Source organism: Capsella rubella, unplaced genomic scaffold (genome assembly GCF_000375325.1).
Source record: "Capsella rubella cultivar Monte Gargano unplaced genomic scaffold, Caprub1_0 scaffold_5, whole genome shotgun sequence".
Taxonomy (NCBI): Eukaryota; Viridiplantae; Streptophyta; class Magnoliopsida; order Brassicales; family Brassicaceae; genus Capsella; species Capsella rubella.
In genome coordinates this window covers 10,870,429-10,890,503 of record NW_006238919.1, presented here as the reverse complement: position 1 = coordinate 10,890,503, position 20,075 = coordinate 10,870,429, and the positions used below count along the sequence as shown (strand labels likewise).

General features: G+C 35.7%; 5 protein-coding genes across 5 annotated transcripts; 1 reads left to right on the top strand and 4 right to left on the bottom strand.

The window, feature by feature from the left end:
- Positions 1–6,162: 6,162 nt before the first annotated feature.
- On the top strand, positions 6,163–8,314 carry LOC17884747 (transcription factor MYB25). Its single transcript, XM_006291205.2, has 2 exons — positions 6,163–6,567; positions 7,220–8,314. The coding sequence occupies exons 1-2, from the start codon at positions 6,237–6,239 to the stop codon at positions 8,080–8,082; spliced, it is 1,194 nt and encodes a 397-aa protein (XP_006291267.1). The 5' UTR covers positions 6,163–6,236; the 3' UTR covers positions 8,083–8,314.
- Positions 8,315–8,661: 347 nt separating this feature from the next.
- On the bottom strand, positions 8,662–10,293 carry LOC17886485. The gene is made up of 2 exons (XM_006291086.2): positions 9,899–10,293; positions 8,662–9,789 (listed from the first exon to the last, which is right to left on the bottom strand). Exons 1-2 carry the CDS (start codon positions 10,202–10,204, stop codon positions 8,779–8,781), a joined length of 1,317 nt encoding a protein of 438 aa, XP_006291148.1. The 5' UTR covers positions 10,205–10,293; the 3' UTR covers positions 8,662–8,778.
- Positions 10,294–13,735: 3,442 nt separating this feature from the next.
- Positions 13,736–15,747, bottom strand: LOC17885622 (UDP-glycosyltransferase 76F1). The gene is made up of 2 exons (XM_006293077.2): positions 15,215–15,747; positions 13,736–14,709 (listed from the first exon to the last, which is right to left on the bottom strand). The coding sequence occupies exons 1-2, from the start codon at positions 15,702–15,704 to the stop codon at positions 13,823–13,825; spliced, it is 1,377 nt and encodes a 458-aa protein (XP_006293139.1). The 5' UTR covers positions 15,705–15,747; the 3' UTR covers positions 13,736–13,822.
- A 434-nt stretch (positions 15,748–16,181) lies between these two features.
- On the bottom strand, positions 16,182–18,049 carry LOC17886570 (UDP-glycosyltransferase 76F1). The gene is made up of 2 exons (XM_006291037.2): positions 17,508–18,049; positions 16,182–17,199 (listed from the first exon to the last, which is right to left on the bottom strand). Exons 1-2 carry the CDS (start codon positions 17,995–17,997, stop codon positions 16,316–16,318), a joined length of 1,374 nt encoding a protein of 457 aa, XP_006291099.1. The 5' UTR covers positions 17,998–18,049; the 3' UTR covers positions 16,182–16,315.
- Positions 18,050–18,286: 237 nt separating this feature from the next.
- Positions 18,287–19,951, bottom strand: LOC17887287 (UDP-glycosyltransferase 76F1). Its single transcript, XM_006293102.2, has 2 exons — positions 19,373–19,951; positions 18,287–19,286 (listed from the first exon to the last, which is right to left on the bottom strand). The coding sequence occupies exons 1-2, from the start codon at positions 19,866–19,868 to the stop codon at positions 18,400–18,402; spliced, it is 1,383 nt and encodes a 460-aa protein (XP_006293164.1). The 5' UTR covers positions 19,869–19,951; the 3' UTR covers positions 18,287–18,399.
- Between the last annotated feature and the right edge of the window lie 124 nt (positions 19,952–20,075).

The following is a 20,075-nucleotide window of genomic DNA, read 5'->3' as shown; positions in this document are numbered from 1 at the left end:
AAAAAAGCAAATCAAGTAAAAAGAAAAAGAACGAGCAGATCAAAATGCCAAAAAGTAACAGATAACTAAAATGTTAGGAAACAAAACTAGTCTTTTTTTTCTTTTTCTTTTTCTTTTGGTTGTTAATACCAAAAAAAAAAAAAATAATAAGTTGTTGTTGTTTAGTTGGCATGTATCTTCATCAATCTTTGAAACTTACTTGTGGGAAGGAACAAAGGATTTTTTTGATCGACCTATAGAAGAATCTTCCTGCCGGTGTGACGGCCTCTGGTAGTGAAAACATTCTGACCTAAGTAGAAGCTACCAAAGGATGAATCCAAAGAGATCGCATGATCCGGAAAAAGAAACCAAAAACTTTGGGGGGTTTTGTTTCTTTTCCCCATCTTTCAATGACAAAGAAGAAGAACAAAAGAACAATTGTTAAGGAATAAATCAGCTTAATCAGGATCAATGCGATCCCTTTGGATCCTTTCTCTAGTTGCTGTGAAGAACTCTCTCTCTCTCTCTCTCTTTCAAGGTGGGAGCAATGGTGTTTTTCTCCAAGGCCATTCATATATAAAAGATGGCCATGTTCCTCTTCTTGTTAAATATATAAATAAATCACACTTTTTTTCTTACAGCAAAATACATCTTTTAAAATTTCCACCTTCTCATCTTTAAACTAATTTTTATATATAATTATTATTATTATTTCCACTTTAAGGGTTTTTACTTTATATTTGACTTGAAAGAGTAAACAAGACGTCTACACTTTAGACGATTTCTTGTGGCCTTTATTGCCTTAACACTTGATTTATATATATACATATGTTACACCGTTATTATTATTAACTTTCACCTTTAAATGAACACATTTTTATATACATATCGTTATGAACCAAATATAATACATTCTGTACAGCATTCATGGGCTTAAGTTATGTGAATTTCAAGAACTTATATTGAAAAGACTTACACAGATCAAAAGACGCTAAAGTATCTTCATTGATATTTGATATCTATATCCAGTGGTTTCATTGGAAGTGAAATTAATTTTGTGGGTCACATAAGCTTCAACAACTCGTGCACATCCATCTAACAATTTTTATGTGATACATATTTAGGTTGCCGTCATAATTACAATGATACTGGTATAAGAGAAAATGAACTATGGAGACGGTGCACACTAGCTAACCTCAAAATCATAAACTTATACAACTATTATATTTTCATCGAGCGTAACATTTTTTGACGATTTATGAGTATATATTCAACCATCACGGTGCTTTCACGCCCCGTTGAAACTAACACAAAAAACAGAATGTTATGCAATGGTCTTCATTTATGTACGTTCACGTTGTTACTGATCGATAAAAATTTATATGTCAAAAGCACGAAGAAAAAAAAAACACATATTAGAATATATATATATATATATAGATTATGAATTACTTTAGTTTTAAATTTTTAAAAACCTTTTTCTCAAAAAAACCAGACAAACTATTCCATCTTAGATATTCCCCACAAGTTGGGTGGCACTATTAATTATCTTTTTGTCGTTTTATCATCTTTTTATTTGTTCTTAGCTTAATTTTATTCGAAAGTTTTTTTTTTTTTTCTTAGTGGTCCATCCCATGTTCCCCTTCGCTTTTGGCACCAAACATTTCCTATAGACACTTCAAAATATTTGTGTTAGGTTTTTTGAAATTAATTATGCAACAAATGTTTCATTATAGTTTTCTTTATTTCTAAGAAAAATAATGTGAGTGTAAATAGTTCCAAGGATAAATCATTTTCTTTCTAAAATTTCTTATACTACTACTACATACACATAGACACATATGCAATCATCATTGGATCAAGATTCAAGTCAAAGATATGGTCATATGATTGACACCTAATAAAGAATCATTATATTAATGGATCCAATGCTTAGCTTCTTCATATATCTTCTTACAATATATCCATATAATCTAGCTAGTGTTGTATAATTGTTTTTTTTTCGTAATACTATCAAAGATGCTCATTATTTTGCATCTCAATAATCGAAATAAGCTCATAGACATCACATGTTTTCCATTTTTTTTCCTTTCAAAACAACCATCACATGCAAAGCATCACAATTATGTTCTTTATTTCCTACAAATAACGATTTGGCGAGAAACAGTAGTAACCAAAAGTCTATAAACTCTGTATTGTTGGCGTATGTAATAAATCCATGATGCTATGTGTTTCCAAATGAATCAATCCACAGAGTAGTTTACTGTAACTATCAAGGATATGATGATAATTTCATAAATTTATATCATCAAAACTCCAAAACGTGAGCAATCTTTAAACATGCCATCACTGCTTGGCTTGGCCAGGAGAAGAAAAATGAGAGAAAAAGAGCATGAGCATGTGGCCTACTGTGTTTCCCTCTATAAAATTAATTTTTTCAAAAAAAAGTTTTGATAAAAATAAAATGTATAGGTGGGAAAACAAAGAATCTACAATAAATCAGTGCACATGGAGAGTCTATTCTACATAAGGGAGGGTATTCAATTTCATACCAGACAAGGATAATATTTGGCCTTTCCATCTGTTCGAACATGACTCGAGTTACAGCATCTTATTGTACGTATAACTGTGTATATATAGTATGAATGAAAACATATATCTTAATATAAGATGAGGACATCGAAAAATTGTAACCAAGATTGTGGCAGTCTTCTCAATCACATGATTTGTGTTTGTGCTTTTGTGACTACTAACTACTTTAAAGATATTCTCTTTTTAAATCAGTAAAAAAAATTCAGCAAAATCCACTATATAGTATATATGTCAATTATTAATGGACCTTCAAGGCATAGCCATAGACTATAAAAAGAGCCTAAAGAGTGTTAGTTATAAATTAGTAGTACTTCCTTGTGTCATCATCATCATTAAACCTAGCTAATCATCATCATGCCAACCAATAAGGGTTAGTAAAGATATAAAAAGAACTCAGAAAGCATTTGGTCATAGCGTGAACCTGAAAGCAATCATGAGATATGCATAAAATGTTAAATTTCATAATCTTGGAAAAGAAATACACCATTGATCATGTTTTCAGCGATATGATTGCATAAGTACGAGAAAATGGTTAGTAAAACACGAAAATATGTGCATTGCTATCAATTTTCTTACGGTAACACACACACACACACACATAATAAAAAGGTACTATATATATATGAATGAGGTATATATGAACATCATAATGTGTATGTATTTGGAGACGCACGTATGGATGTAGAGCAAATGGTAGGGTAAAATGGGGATGCATGGTCTGTATTTGTAGAGAAATGAAATCATGAAAGTGAGATATACATATATAAGACAGCAAAACAAAAGTGGGTCACTTGGAAAAGATCCCAACGTAGAGCACATAATATTAGATGTCTCTTCTTTGTTGGACACCAACCCCAGTTCCGCACACCTCTTTGTCGTTCTTCCCATCACCTTGTTTCGTACTCTCAACCGCACCATCACAACTCAATATTTGTATATATGTATATTTCAACTTTGATATATAAACCATTAACAATAAGGACTATATGATAATACATAGGTAATTTGGTATATTGGTTTTAATACACTTGCATTGTTTGCAGGCTTACAAGTTTAATTAGTTGAACTTTGGATTTTGTTAATGAAAGAACCAGAGAATTTTGATGAAATATAGACTGATCAAGTTATCTAATTTTCAGTTTATGTGGTTTATTTAAATACATACTCTGATTTTGCTATATACTAGCTTTATTTTATAATTTAAATAACATAAGAAAACATAGTATGTATATTAAAAATTAACAATATATGGGTATATATGTACATACTTTTATATGTATATGATGAGCACATCCATATTGAAGAGTATTGAGTGGAGAAACGAAAGAAGGACAAGTTGAATAAGAAGGCACCAACTCTTATGGACCTACTTTGCTTTGCATCTATGCTTCCCGCTTTCAATTCCTCAAGTCGTCGTGTTAATTTACAAGTCATTGCGTCACTGCACAATTTCCTCGCCAATCAGGTTTATCCTTTTCATTAATTTGGCAAGACAAAATTTGTATTTATCGAATTAAAATAAAAGCAGAGGTTATATTCAAGTTGCCAAGTGAATAATATATACATGCGTATCTATGCGGATGTATTTTTTATTTTTTTTTGTAAACCTCTATGCAGATTTATATGTGCCCAAAAATGTGTGTTGGTTAGAAAAGGAACTAGTGAGGGAAAATCTTTTGTCAGAAACGAACTGAATGAAGAAATTAAATGTAGCATTCAAAAGCTAGCTAGCTATGAATTCGACGGGGACCAATTCATTGTTTACTTTCGAAAAAAGTTATCAACTTAGAATAATTCCGCCTCAACTATATATGAATAACTCAAGTAAATTATATGACTGTACTATACATTTACACGAGGATCCATGTATAGTGTTGCTATCTACCATATCGCTACGCTATGTCGGGGTTCGAGATTGATTCTATGTATACGTAGTATTTATAATTTCAGATAGAGAGGCCTTAGTTTACGTAATCGATCTCTCTCTTGGTTGTCTTCTCGCTTGGTATGTAGAGTAAGCATTTACTCTTCTTTTTTTTCTTTTTCAAAATGATTCGAATCTAAACGCAAGTGTCAAGAGTTGATAAGAAGGTATTAATAGCACGTGGCGACATTAACTTAGTGTCTAATAAGTAGAAGACAACGTCGTTGTCTTTCCCAATTCCATTGTCCTAATTTTAGGGCAAGAGTATGTATGAATCGAATGCTCGCGTCGTTTTCTCTTAAGTCTAATTTCAATTATTGACTTGTTTGTTACGTAACTTTCGTTCCCTGTAGTCTTATATAAACTACAAAATTATGAGCTAGATTATATCCAAATTATATCTTTAAATACAATTTTTTAGTTTTTTCTTTTGATATAGAAATATTATTGAACAAATTAAATTCCCGGAAACAATAAAGCATAATATGCCACACCGTCTCCATCATCACACGTCTTGTTCATTTTCGCTCGTGCTAAACCACGAGGTACGTCTGACTTATATCAAAGGTATTAAGTGTATGTGTAGTTTGGAAGACTGGTTAATTATGATAAAGGATTTAAAATTTTGAGTGGTGGAGCTTAGTGTAGAGAGTTTGATGGTTTGATGAAGACAATGACGACGTAGAGCGTAAGTAAGTAAGGCTATCCATAGTTTGACTACTAAAGTTATATACAGATGATTTTTGTCGGTTCAAGATTTAGTTAGACCAAACAAACTCCGTTTAGTTTTCTCGGATAAGGAAAATGTATATATACACTTACACTGATCAATGTTGGAAAGATAAATTAGCAAAAATTGAGAAACTCAAAAAGGTCAAAGTGGCATGACACTGGTGATAACAGATATAAGTTTAGCAAAGCCCAACGGGCCTAGTTGGACCATGGTTCGATCAAGCTTATTGACTTTATAGTGGGCCTTGAAAGTGAGGTTATTGTATATTTTTCAATAAATCAATGCCGGGAAATTTCGAGGCGTTATTGATTTTGAAAATCCAATCAGTATTTGTAGTAGTCTTACACCATCTCAATCACTTTAGATAATTGAGATCAATGTTGATTATTTAGCTATATTCATTATTTAACACTCCACCAAAAAACGTGTTCTCTTTACTAAATTAAATAAAAAAAAGTCAGATCATCTTTAAAACCATATGCTACTATCTTGATATTTTCTCTTCTTTTTTTTCTTTTTTTGGGTTGTTGTGATCATGATTTATCGAATAAAAACATTACATAAAGCTATATTCTCAAGTAATTTCGTGGGATTGCATGATTTTTTTTCCAATTCTACAAAACCTTTTTTTTTCTTCCAATAAAATTATTAAAATTAGTGGGAAAGAGGAAGAAAAAAGGAAGTATTATTATGATGACTCATAACAGACTCGGCGTTATATAGATAGGGGCAAGATTCAATGAAAGAAAAGGGCAGAATCGTAAATGTCATAACAGACGAGGAGAAAAACGAACCCGAAAGAGAGGGGTAAAATAGTAAAATAAACAAAAAACCGAACCCGAAAAGAACATGAAGCCTTCCTCTTATTAAACCTTCCCACTAAGCTTTTGCAGTTAGGAAAAGCTGGTACAAACCAAAATTAATACTCTTTTTTTTTTTTCTCTCCTTTAATTAATTTTCGCCCAGCAAAAAAAAAAAGAAAAAGAAATCGAAACTTTTCTTGTGTAAATGGAAGGAGAAACTCATCAATCGGAGCCGTTACCTTTACCGTCTGGAGATTCCGACGAAGGAATCAGTGCTGCGATAGAGGCGGAGCTCGCAGAGTTAGCTGCTGGAGATTCAAGCGGCGGTGGTTGCGGCGGTGGGAGAGGGGTTAAGAGTAAAGTGAAAGGACCTTGGTCTACGGAGGAAGACGCTGTGCTCACTAAGCTCGTGAGTAAGTTAGGTGCGAGGAATTGGAGTTTGATCGCTCGTGGTATCCCTGGTCGTTCTGGCAAATCTTGTCGATTGCGTTGGTGTAATCAGCTTGACCCTTCTCTCAAGCGTAAACCTTTCTCTGGTAATTTCTTTTATTAAAAAAAAATAAAAATAAAACTTAAAACCCTCGATTTCGTTACATCTAAAGTCAGATTCTTGCTTTTTGGGTTTTGTTTGATTCTGAGGTTTTTATTTCTCAAAATGTTCGGAGTGATTCCTCGATCTTCGTCCTAATCCTTTGGTTGTTTGTTTTTGTTTGTTTTCGTGTTCAAACGACTTTGAATTGTATGTTGTTGAATTACTGAATCTTCCTAGTTTTGGTAAATTTTTTTGATCTTTAGTGTTAGAAGTTTGTGAAGTGAATGACAACTATGTTTGAAGTATTGACATGATACTGTTGCAGCTATTCAGTGAAAATGTTAGCTTTTATCTAAATTCTTGAAAAGTCTCTTCTTCTGCTCTGTCGATTACATTGGATATAGAGTAAGAGGAGAGAAATTTTGTTTGTAATCACTTGGAAAAAGAGATAATAATACTGAGACTGAGGATTTATATGTTTTATGTCACAGAAGATAGATAGTTTTTATGAACTATTCTTTGAAGTCAGAACCAATTTCATTGTTACATGAAGCATAGCAAAATGAACTTTATTGTTCTTTTACACTTTTGGATTCTTTTGGGTTTGGCTTTTAAGATTGATTCTTTCTTTTTCTTCCTGTTTGTTCTGCTTGTAGATGAGGAAGATCGTATGATAATATCTGCTCACGCGATTCATGGAAACAAATGGGCGGTGATTGCCAAAATGTTATCAGGGAGAACAGATAACGCTATCAAGAACCACTGGAACTCGACCCTTAGACGTAAATATGCTGATTTATGGAATACTGGTAGTCAATGGATACCTAATTCAGTTACCACTGCTCACATCAAGAACGAAAATGTCGAGGAAAAACAACAGTTGCCTCAAGGAGAAATCAATTCGCCACCAAAAAACAATTCTCCACCAAATCCTCCACAAGTGAGTGATGTTATAATGGAAGATGCAGCCAATGAACCTCAAGAACAAGCTCCACCATTAGACAGTAATGTTCCACCAGTAGAGAGTAACGTTCCAGTAGACAGTAACGTGTTTCGCCCAGTGGCTCGTGTTGGTGCGTTCAGTGTCTATAACCCAACTAGCCACAGAAATGGATACAGAGACCACAACATAGTTCCATGCGAGGGACTGTTGATTCAAGCGGCTAAACCCGATTCATTGGCTGGTAAATTTCTACAATCTCTTTACGATGAACCTCATGTCCCTTCGAAATGTGGTCGCGGTTGCTCTACTAATCCAGCTGAAACCAAGTTCTCACGTAACTCGGTGTTGGGACCGGAGTTTGTGGATTATGAAGAGCCTTGTGCAGTTTTCAACCAAGAACTGATATCTATAGCAACTGATTTGAACAACCTTGCGTGGATAAAGAGTGGCCTTGACAATGCCGTTGTCAGAGAAGCAGAACAGAGCTTGAAGATTGATAATTTCAACTATAATGATCCTCGAATCAAGTTTTCTGGAATGATGCCTAGACAAGATTTCTTCTGTGCAAGAAGCTGAACTCAAACGTAGGGCTTGAGAGAATCATCATCACCACCCCCACTTGTTTTTTCCCCCATTTTTTGCGCTTTGACGCATATAGATGATGATGATCTTTATGATGATTCGAGGTTGTCTCTGACATTTTGATTCGGATTCCCGTGAAGAGAGACTTAACATAATATGTAATGATCATTTTAGCCTTTTGATCAGATTCGTATCTCTTATATATAACAATCTTACATCATATGCATTGTTTCTCTCAAATGAGGTACAAAACGACGGAAGAGTAACTTTTTAGTATTCTTTCATCTTTAAATGTCTTAGCGTTAAATCCTGGTTCTTGGTTTAGGAACTTCAAATAGCTCTCTGGTTGAAGTCGGTTTGAAGGTAAAATGTAAGAAGTTGGGCTTTAAGCCCATGAAACCTCATCATGACTTCGGCTCACAGAGGCTTTGGTTTGCGGTTGTTGTTACTCTGTTATTTTCCGACTTGTTTTGGTTACTCTGTTTCTAAAACAGAGCACAAGAAGTGATGATGAGTGACAACAAATGTAGAATTACGTAAAAGAGAGAGAGAAGGAAAAAGGCTTGCTTGCTATTATATTCTTCAGCATGTTATACATTACAAGCACTTTTCTCCATGATATATTTACAAAACCGAAAAAATGAAGATCAATTTACTATAAAAAAAATATCTTGAAACGTCTTCATCTTTTTATCCTTCAAATTCACCAAAATCTTCAATAGATGTGACTTTAGAGGACTTGAGTTTCCACGAAGCTGTACTAACCTTCAATGGAAGCAGCATAGGACTACTATAATCTCCGAAACTAAACTCACTTTCTTCTTCTTCCTTTGTATGCAAGTCACCTGGAGGCAAGAAGAAATCTGAAGACAAACCCTTCACATTAAAGCCAACTTCTTCAATCTCCCAACTCTCTTCCATTGTAGTCTTTGAATGGCTCTCTAAGCTCTCATCGAGCCTCAACAATGAGACACGTGTTTTTCCTCTGTGAGCGATCTGAATACCATCAACGCTCTTATAGTCTTGGATCAATGTCTCAGACGTTGTTTCCCAGAAGACCACATCTTCTTCTTCCGGACCTGTCTTGATCCGTACCAGATAAGTATCCTCTAGCTGGACCAAAAGTCCTGTTCTTTGGCTAAAACATCCCCACACCGTATGCTTCACCGTCTCCATACCGCTCTTGCTTCTAGATTTAAGTCCCGCAGGCTGCGTTTCGAGCTGAAGCACGAAGCATTCTTCGTCGTTAACCGCCTTTTCACCTACGCAAACCGATCCAGCGAACATATTTGCTGTGGTTTTAGGGTCAAGCCCTTGGAGAAACCTTCTGAGAGGTCCAGAAGGTTCATTAGAGGCATGAGAATGTGCGAGCCAAGGGCTTTGTCTCCAAGCCACGTTACCATCACAACCGGCGCTAACTTTACAACCCGAAACCACAAGCTCTAAGCTCCATTGACTCATACCTTTCTTCCATAAAACGAAACCTCCCATCTCCCCTCCTCCATTCCCGTTGTTGTTAACGTTTCTTATTCTCACCATCTTCTTCTTCTTCTTCCCGACTAGGGTTTTCGCTGCACAAAACTCAGTCACTCCCATCTTCACCTTTCCCATCGCGTACATGCTCTCCACCGCGGCCAATGAAATCTCTCCTCCAGCCGCTGCTGTGTATTGCTTTACTATGTACTTCGCCATGGCTGATTCCTATTAATACCAAAAAAACAGAGCAAAAGCAATATCAGAAACTTGTCCCTCAGGTAAATCTATTGATTTTGTTTTTGCCAAAATCATTTAAACGAGTATATTTACTTACAATAGATTGGTTCTTGATGAGTTTTGAGATGGGATGATCAATCTCGTCGTGATCGGAAGAAACAGGGAGAGGGATCGACGGAGCTCCGACGATTCCAAGAAGCATCTGAATCTGAGCATCACGGCCGCCAAAAAGTGTGGCGATGCTACTACTATTATCCGGCGATGACCGGAGCAAACTAGACTTGACGCTGTGCCAAGCGCCACTCTTATTGTTGTCGGAACAGAACAACTCCTCCGGCATCGGAACTTCCAACACCGTCTCTAAACCGTCTTCCCTGTCGAAATTAGGACAAAGAGTCCTCATTTTTTATCACTCTTATAACAAATCTTGAAATAATCAAATCGAAGATGTGATTGCCAGAAAAAAGATATGTATTCTAGACTTTTTTTCTTTCTTTGGTTACAATATTTTGGGGGAGATGAAACGGTTTCAATATATATATTAGTATGAGAGATTTGAATAACATAAGCTCATGGGTTGGTGATTTTATATACTATAATGAAAATAGAGTAAAGAAATAGAGAGAGAAAGAGAGAGTAAACGAGATGACCAACCGACCGAAGCCGATTTGATACTATTTGTGTATTGTCGTGTTCGCACGCTTCATGTCTCCCTTTTGCTCTATTGAATAAATGTATTTTAGTGTAGGAATAATAATGTATAGTTTCCGATAAAATTAAGAGAAATACATGTATCTTTTGTCGTGAATGAAGAAATACATTTGAGCTTTTGTCTTTTCAGCTTGACAATGTATTCTTGAATAAAAAATATACGTTAAAAACTAATATTATTAGGCTTTTAATTGGTAAAAGAGAACTTTGTCCATTGGTGCAGTTGATTTGAATAATGTTTATTAATGTATAGTCGTATTCAATATACGGCGCCGCTCTGAACGCATATTGAAAGGTTAAAAAGTAATTAAGGCCTATAAAAGAAAACAAAGAGAATCAATTGATCATACGGGATTAAATGAATCGACTACAAAGTCTGTTTTGATTCTCTTGATATAGTTTTCATTTTTCTTTCAGAAGGAAAAAAAAAGATATACAAGTTTGTAACAGTGATTTATATATTAAAAATGAATGCTTTTCTTAAGTAGTAGTTTCAATGTGAAAACCCGATATTTTGTCAATTGGTGCAGTTGTAGTAATAATCCACAAAAAGTCAATGTGAAATCTTGTATCCATCTTTGAGTTGCTTTAGCTTAAACCGGCTCATTATATATTTCCTTGGTAAAAGAAAACTACCAAGTAATCCTTACTTTTATTAATCTTTACTTTTTAAAGAAGGTTATAAGATCATGCGTCTCTTTTTTTCCGTTTCATCTTTTGACTTCTAAGTGCAATGTTTATCTCATCCAATGTTGCATTTAGGTTCAATGAATATCGGTATTTCAATTAAATTTTTAAAATAAGGAAGTAAGAAATTTGTTAAAAGTCTTGCTTTAAGTTACCCCTAATGAGATAACAACGATAACGTGATTCGAAGTACCTTATAAACTTGTGCAGATTGTATTCCCTAAGAGATGTGATAATTTTATTGAGTATATATACGTACACGAGGGACGTGACTTCTAAGTCGTCAAAGATAAATATTGATAAGTTTTAGTGTTATTACGTATTTGTAAGAATAACGACGAGAAATGGATAATGAAGAGACGACACTTTGTTTGGGAAATGAATTGTCGGCCGAACGTGGCTGACGCCGTATAATCAGACCGACTACTTAATATATTTCCCTTAAATTTTGATTTGCTTGCCGTTACGGTGACATTGAGAAATCAAATCTTTTTTCTATACATGAATGCATGTGTGTGTCTATTAACTAGTTAGTTGCCTTCATCATGCACCAAGTGAGTTCAATCTAATATATTACGATCTTAACAATATTTGTGATTTCTCCTCAAGAGCAATGTATCACATAATATTATATTCTGCATTATTAATAATTTACATGATTATGATTGTTGAATAAACTCAATCATGACATGCACGCTGTTTGGAATCTTTTTTTTTTCCCGAGATGCAAATTTGTCTGCATAACTCATTTAAGTAGAATAAAAATCAGTTCTTGATACAGTTCTTGATATGATCAGAACAGTTCAAACGAATATGGAAAATCCGAAACCAAATCTAGACCTGATATTATAAAAGATTCTACAGGTAATGTTGTTAAAATAGTTCAATGTCTGAATTAAAACTATATGTGATTGCATTATAATATATGTTTAAATAGTTGTTGTTTTGGAAGACTTTTGGTCAATATGAAAGTGGTATATAAAAAATATCTTGCACACAAATGATAATGAAACAATTTAGAACGACGTCTATATCTTAATTACGACAAACTAGGAAACATAACTAACCACACAATTTCACATATTTGCAAAGCACATACATAAAAAGTTAATTAGCCTTAGCTAAGGAGATCATGATATTAGGTTTTTAGAAAAAAGCAGAGATTGATTTGTAAGTATTAAAACATGAATCATGATCATATTGAACATGTAAAACTCCTGTATAGTCCAGTTATAATTGATTGACTTGGATCGTAACTTCTATAGTTTACTAATTTATACTAGGTTTAAATTCGCAATGCTTGTCTAGACAAAAAAAAAAAAAAAGAATCCAACGATGTTTATACTGAATGACTTTAAAAACAAAATTAGTTAACAATTGTTAACATTCAACAAAGCTTATGATGAGTATTATAGCCACAATTACAAACACTGGTTATCAATAGCTTGGAGCCTTGGAGTATATTCTTATTTCTTGTTTCTCAACCAAACACATTGCAATGATGTGTGTGATTAAACAAATAACCAACAAAGCTTATGAGCATCATAAACAAGAGTAAAAAAGAAAAGTAAAAGTTAGGTATTGTGACAGGAACATATGAAAAATGTATAATACAAAAAAAATGATGTCATAATAAGTCACCTTATATTGTCTCTCCAAACTAAGTTATATTTAATAATAAAAAAGTTATGTTTGATAATAACTAAATTAGATTTGATTTGTCCTTTGACGAGTAAAAATGCTTAGGTCCACAGAACAGGAAAAAAGAAGAAGAAGAAGAAGGAATTCAACTGTCTAATCGTGGGGTTTATATCATTAGAAACGTATGATTACAAAAAAATTCGGTTAAAGATATGTATGATGAAACATGGTCGACAACCAAATTAAAGGTTAGGCTAATACCATGATCGTGAAAGTATATAAAGCAACTGCACAGTTAAAGTTCGAGATCAACGTGAATCACTAGTAAAGTTGAACAGTGAAATTCTGAAGTTGAGATAACTGATTAGAAGAAGAATCAAAAGTTCCGACCATTGTTTCGCTGATTGCGCGGATGGTTTAATGGCGCTGACACAAGCACAGGAACTGACTGTTCCCCAATACAAACATTATCGCCCATAACAAAGTTGCTTTCTTTCGCAACGTGGCTTTTGTCTTTCTCTCACGTGTTTTTGTCCGGCGCCGAATCGGCCCTTCATATATAATACACCTGAAGTATCTCCAATATTGTTGTTTAATTGGCTAAATTTAAAAGAATTACATAAGAAGACAATAACAAATTTTTAATTTTAAGTACTGAAAACTAGATACCTACATCGATGTATATTATCTTAAGCCTCCCAATATGGAGTAGCAAACATCCAACTAAAATTCACATAACACGGACATAAAAAAAAAAAAAAAAAATTAGTAACATTTTCTTTTGCCAATTCTCATCCTTTTGTAGGAATCCAGTTTAGAAAACTAAAATTAAACCGGATCAAATTAGTGCTCGGTTTATCTTGACTATTTTTTCCCAACCCTAGTTATAATGGTATCCATTATCCATATTTTATTTCATAGGTGTGAAGAGTGTTTTAGAGACAATGCTCACACGTAGCTTTTCTAACTTACAAAAGCATAATTAAGAATCAAAAGACAGGACATGATCCACAAGTTTTTCTAAATGCTTGGAAGAAGACCCACCTTTACCTAAGCAAACATTAGCTATTTCTTTCCATTTCAAACACATCTCTCTAATTCCATCTCCTTCCTTTGTCATTACACTTCGTAAAACCTTCTCAATCTCCTTCCTATCCATCTTAGTTCTCTCTAACTCAATTCCGATACGCCATACATCGACGATGTACCTCGCGTTCACAAACTGGTCCGTGAAACACGGTGTACATATCATTGGAACACCTTCACATATGCTCTCTAGTGTCGAGTTCCATCCACAATGCGTCCAAAACGCTCCAACTGCAGAATGCGCCAATACCTCTAGTTGATTCACCCATTTCACAATTTTTCCCTTCTGGCCAATGTTCTCCACAAACCCACTCGGTAATGCCTTCAGCCACTCGGTCCCTCGGATAAATCCAGGTCTAACTACCCACAAGAATGGCTGTTCGCTGTTTCTTAGGCCCCATGCAATTTCGAGAAACTCCTTCTCCTCTATATCTGCAAGGCTTCCAAAACTCACATAGATCACAGACTGTGGCTCTTGCTTATTGAGCCAATTGGTTGTTACATGTTCTTCTATGTTCTTTGTCGTCGGTAGAACATTGTCGCTATGCTTGTGAAACGGTCCAATCGGGAATATGGGAACTTGAGACTTGCTGCTAATATCCGTGAGTGAGAGTCTTTCAAGATCTTCGAATGTGTTCCATATGACTCCTGAAGAAGAATTGGCTCCTTCAATCATGTCGATAGCTACCAGATAGAGTTCCTCCGGCTCATTCGTTTCCATTACCGGAAGATCCTTCACTTTCAAAGGTGGAACCTCTGTCACTAGCTCATCTAATCTAGAAACTAGTAAACAGAGTATTGTGTCACACTTTATCAAAAGTACAAAAATTGTATCGTAAATCTATGCTCCAATAAAATGTTTCCGCATCATCTGTTAAGACTATTTATATATTTATTCGATAATTAAAACGTTGTTAACTTATTGGTTAATAGAATATATAACACGTTCTCATTAAGATATATATGAAGTTTTAATTATTAATCAGTATATAAAACTTAAATGCATATACAAAACTTAAGCTAACATGGGTATGTAACTAAAGAGACCTATCAACTTTATACAGTAGGCAATAGCCACTAGCGAGTTAAACAATATGTTAAAAAATATATATATAACAAAAATATCATTTTGCTTAGGTAAGCAGATATGTTTTTATCTTTAATCTGAACAAGTTGGATTTATTTCTCTTAAAATAAAGGAGTTGACTCAAAAAGAAAATATTTTTTTTCTTATTTTTTTTTACAATAAATAAAGTCGAAATTTGAAAATAAGTTTGTATATGTCTACCTTGAATAGGAAGATAATTCTTATCTCTGAGAAGAGGTAGAGCAGCAAAGGCACAAAACGACGCCAAACCTTGTGTGATCAACACCATCCTACGAACACCTACCTCTTCCGCTGCAACCTCCGTGTTCCTCATCCAAACAGCGTCGGAGACCAAACAACACACTGTCTCTCCTCTGCCTACTTCGGCCGCCAGAGACTGGCGAAACGGCTCCGCGTAAGTTTGTCTTAGCAGACGAATGAAGGCGACGAGGTCCATACTGGAAGCATCTGGTTGAGTCAGAGGGTCCTCTCCTCCTGCGTTGCTGTGAGGGATGGTTCGAAAAGTAAAGAGTGGGTAGTGACAAGGATCGGGAAAGTTGAAGGAAGTGTGGAGGATCGTGACGGAGAAGCCACGATGGTGAAATATCCTGGCGAGTTGGATCATTGGGTTCAAGTGTCCTACAAACGGTAAAGGGAACATTATTATTTTCCTACCTCTTCTCTCTTCCATTTTTTTCTTCGTAACCTTTTCGTTTCTTTTTCTTTTTGGTAATTAGAGATTTTAGGGTTTATTTGATTTGTTGTAGGTGTCTGAGTGGTCGCAACCAGTCAGTCATGAGCATGGTTGTAGTAATGGATTGACGGGATGGGATGACACATTTGATCCACAAATTATATTCAAAGTTAAATAAAAGTAAAATGAAATAAATGTTATTTGTGTCTCTTATTAGATTCATACATATATTATCATAGTATATTATCAACCTTTAGTTATTGGATCCTTCGATCTATTGGTGGTTGTTAATACAAGTTGCTTATTGTAAAGAGATATAAAAATATTAATAAAAAGTAATATGAGTTGCTTAAATAAATAAAAGTTATATTCAAAATTGTCTAAACAAAAAATTTAAGAAACTTTTGAAAAAATTATGGAAATGCTTCCCTTTATTTATAATTGATTATATACAAAATGTTTTTTTTTTTGCGAATTAAAATATATACAACTGAAGGGATTAATATAAATTTGAACATACAACCAACATAGTATCTAAAAAAACGTAGAACCTCCATATGTTTGAAAGAGGATTGCTCCTACGTGTCTACGTTGCAAAAGCGTAAGAACTAAAAAGACAGAACATGACTTACAAGTTTGTCTAAATTCTTAGAAGAAGACCCATCTTTATCTAAGCAAACACGAGCTCTCTCTTTCAACTTCAAACACATCTCTCTAATTCTATCTCCTTCCTCTACCAACACACTACTAACTACCACCTTCTCGACCTCCCTCATATTGATTTTACTTCTCTCTAACTCAATTCCGATACGCCATACATCAATGATGTACCTGGCGTTCACACGTTGGTCCGTGAAACACGGTGTACATATCATTGGCACACCCTCACATATGCTCTCTAGCGTCGAGTTCCATCCACAATGCGTCCAAAATGCTCCAACTGCAGAATGCGCCAATACCTCTAGTTGATTCACCCATTTCACAAATTTTCCCTTCTGGCCAATGTTTTCGACAAACCCACTAGGCAATGCCTCAAGCCACTCAGCCCCTCGGACTAACCCGGGCCTAACCACCCACAAAAAAGGTCGTTCACTGTTTCTTAGACCCCAAGCAATCTCGAGAAATTCCTTCTCCTCTATATCTGCAAGGCTCCCAAAACTCACATAGACCACAGACTGCGGGTCTTGCTTGTCGAGCCAATCAGTTATTACATGGTCTTCTGTGTTTTTTGTTGTCAGTTGAAGATTGTAGCTATGTTTGTGAAACGGTCCAATCGGGAATATGGGAACATGAAACTTGCTGCTAAAATCCATGAGTGAGAGTCTTTCAAGATCTTCGAATGTGTTCCATATGACTCCTAAAGAAGACTCGGCTCCTTTCACCATATCTTTAACTATCCGGTATAGTTCCTCCGGCTCATTCGTTTCCATTACCGGAAGATCCTTCACTTTCAAAGGTGAAAGCTCTGTCACTGGCTCATCTAATCTAGAATCTGTCAAACAAAAATATGTGAAAACAAACGTATTATTTAATAAGTGCTACTATATGTCAATCTAAAATTATATCTATAATTTAACACACACACATGTAGTAACGAAAAAACATACTCCATTACTTTGTATGTTTCTGTAACAATAAAGTAATAAGTGTAATGTCATTTTTTATTTGGAATATGGCATTATTCTTCTATAGGAACTAGGAAGCGTGTCACACCATCATTGGATTTATTTCTGTTAATTAATATAAAGGAGTTGACCGCGAAATAGAAGTTGAAATTAAAAGATAAGTTTGTAAATCTACCTTGAATCGGGATGTAACCCTTATCTCTGAGGAGTGGATAAGCAGCAAAAGCACAAAACGACGCGGCACCACTTGTGATCAGCACCAATCTACGGACTCCAACCTCTTCCGCTGCAACCTCCGTGCCCCTCGCCCAAAGAGCGTCGGAGACCAAACAGCACACCGCCTCTCCTCCACCTACTTCAGCCGCCAGAGACTGACGAAACGTCTCCGCGTAAGTTTGTCTCAGCAGACGTATAAAGACGACAAGATCCATACTGGAAGCCTCTGGCTGAGTCAGAGGGTCTTCTCCACCTTCGTTGTTGTGAGGAACTGTTCGAAAAGTGAAGAGTGGGTGGTGAGAAGGATCGGGATAGTTAAATGAGGTGTGGAGGATCGTGACGGAGAAGCCACGGTGGTGAAATATTCTGGCGAGTTGGATCATTGGGTTCAAGTGTCCCGGAAACGGTAACGGGTACATGATTACTTTCCTCCTTTTACTTGCTTCCATTTTTCTTCTTCTTTGTTTTTGTTATTTTGGTTCGTTAAAGTATTTTGATTTGTTGTATGTTATTGTAGGTGTTTTAAACTCCCGATAATGCAATCGCCGCCTTGTAGTATGACCAATGACCATAGTTGTAATGGATTGACTGATTACGCATATCTTTGACTCATTGATTGGCCTGGATGTTGACCCATTTAGAGTTCAGATACGTACAGCTGTTATAATTGTAAAAATCTACATTAACCAAATTTGGATTAAATTATTTTAACAGTAAAATAACACATGAACTTTCATATAAAACCCAAACAACCAATATTATTATATGAAGAAACAAAACATCCAAAAGGTTTGAAGAGGACTTAGAATACATTGCCCATTTGTAGTTTTTTCTAACTTGCATGCAAAAGCTTAAGAATCAAAAGATAGGACATGACTCACAAGTTTGTCTAGATACTTGGAAGAAGACCCATCTCTGCTTAAGCAAACATTAGCTCTCCCTTTCAACGTCAAACACCTTTCTCTCAATCCATCTTCCTTCTCCATCATTACACTTGTTACTACCTTCTCAATCTCCTTCCTTTCAATCTTACTTCTCTCTAACAACATCCCGACTCGCCATACATCAGCGATGTACCTCCCGTTCAAATGCTGATCCGCGAAACACGGCGTACATATCATCGGAACACCTTCACATATGCTCTCTAGTGTTGAGTTCCATCCACAGTGCGTCCAAAACGCTCCAACAGCAGGATGCGCCAATACCTCTAGTTGATTCACCCATTTCACAATTTTTCCCTTATGACCAATATTTTCCACAAACCCACTAGGCAATGACTCAAGCCACTCGGCGCCTTGGACCATCCCTGGCCTAACCACCCACAAAAATGGCCGTTCGCTATTTTTAAGACCCAAAGCAATCTCGAGAAACTCCTTCTCTTCTATAGCTGCAATGCTTCCAAAACTCACATAGACCACAGACTGCGGATCTTGCTTGTCTAGCCACTCTGTTATTTTATCGTCGTCCTTGTTCCTTGATTTTGGTGGAAGATAGTAGCTATGTTTGTGAAACGGTCCAATCGGGAACAAGGGAACCTGTAAATTGTTGTTACAATCCATGAGTGAGAGTCTTTCAAGATCTTCAAATGTGTTCCATATGACTCCTGAAGATAACTTGGCTCCGTCCAGCATGTCGTTAAGTATTTGGTATAGTTTCTCCAGTTCTTTCGTTTCTATCATCGGAATATCCTTCACTTTCAAAGGTGGAAGCTCTGTCACTAGCTCATCTAATCTAGTCTCTGGAGAAAAAAATAGTGTGTGATAAAATCTTTAATATTGCTAAAAGAGGAAAGAAAAGAAAGAAAAGGTAATTGTAGTATTAAACCTTGTATAGGGAGATAACCCTTATCTTTTAGGACAGGGAAAGCTTCATAAACACACATCGATGTTGCACTACCTGTCCTCAGCACCATTCCACGAACTCCTATCTCTTCCGCTACAACCGCCGTGTTCCTCCCCCATAGAGCGTCGGAGACCAAACAACACACCTTCCCTCCTCCGCCTACTTCCGCTGCTAGTGACTGGCGAAACGGCTCGGCGTAGCATTGTTTAAGAAGACTAATGAGGACGACGATGTCCGTACCTGAAGACGTCTTTGATTGAAGCAGAGGGTCTTCTTCTTCACCTTCGTTTCTGTGAGTGATGGTTCGGAAAGTGAAGTGTGGGTATCGAGAAGGATCGGGGAAGTTGAAAGAAGTGTGGATGATTGTGAAGGAGAAACCACGGTGGTGGAATATTGCAGCAAGCTCGATCATCGGGGTAAAGTGTCCCGTGAATGGTAGAGGAAACATGATTATTCTCCTCCCTTTTCCCTCTTCCATTTTTTCTTCTCTTTTCTTTAAGAAAACAAAATGTAGAAGGTTTGGAAGATTTCAAGGATATATATTGGATTTTTTTGTTGATCACTTATGGCCAAATTACAAAGACTCTCAAGTAGTCTATGAACGAGCGTCGTCTTAAAATCTCATATTTTTCTTCTCACATGCAGCTAGGACAGTTGTTAAACTTTTGTGTGTTTTTTTGTTGTT

Excerpts from the sequence above, each read along its gene's own strand:
- LOC17887287 (XM_006293102.2), bottom strand. The coding sequence starts at position 19,868 with ATGGAAGAGGGAAAAGGGAGGAGAATAATCATGTTTCCTCTACCATTC. Across the intron at positions 19,287-19,372 it reads GGGTTATCTCCCTATACAAG|AGACTAGATTAGATGAGCTA; the intron begins GTTTAATACTAC and ends TTTTTTCTCCAG.
- LOC17884747 (XM_006291205.2), top strand. The coding sequence starts at position 6,237 with ATGGAAGGAGAAACTCATCAATCGGAGCCGTTACCTTTACCGTCTGGA. Across the intron at positions 6,568-7,219 it reads CAAGCGTAAACCTTTCTCTG|ATGAGGAAGATCGTATGATA; the intron begins GTAATTTCTTTT and ends TTCTGCTTGTAG.
- LOC17885622 (XM_006293077.2), bottom strand. The coding sequence starts at position 15,704 with ATGGAAGAGAGAAGAGGTAGGAAAATAATAATGTTCCCTTTACCGTTT. Across the intron at positions 14,710-15,214 it reads GAATTATCTTCCTATTCAAG|TTTCTAGATTAGATGAGCTA; the intron begins GTAGACATATAC and ends TCTGTTTACTAG.
- LOC17886570 (XM_006291037.2), bottom strand. The coding sequence starts at position 17,997 with ATGGAAGCAAGTAAAAGGAGGAAAGTAATCATGTACCCGTTACCGTTT. Across the intron at positions 17,200-17,507 it reads GGGTTACATCCCGATTCAAG|ATTCTAGATTAGATGAGCCA; the intron begins GTAGATTTACAA and ends TTTGTTTGACAG.
- LOC17886485 (XM_006291086.2), bottom strand. The coding sequence starts at position 10,204 with ATGAGGACTCTTTGTCCTAATTTCGACAGGGAAGACGGTTTAGAGACG. Across the intron at positions 9,790-9,898 it reads TCATCAAGAACCAATCTATT|GAATCAGCCATGGCGAAGTA; the intron begins GTAAGTAAATAT and ends TGGTATTAATAG.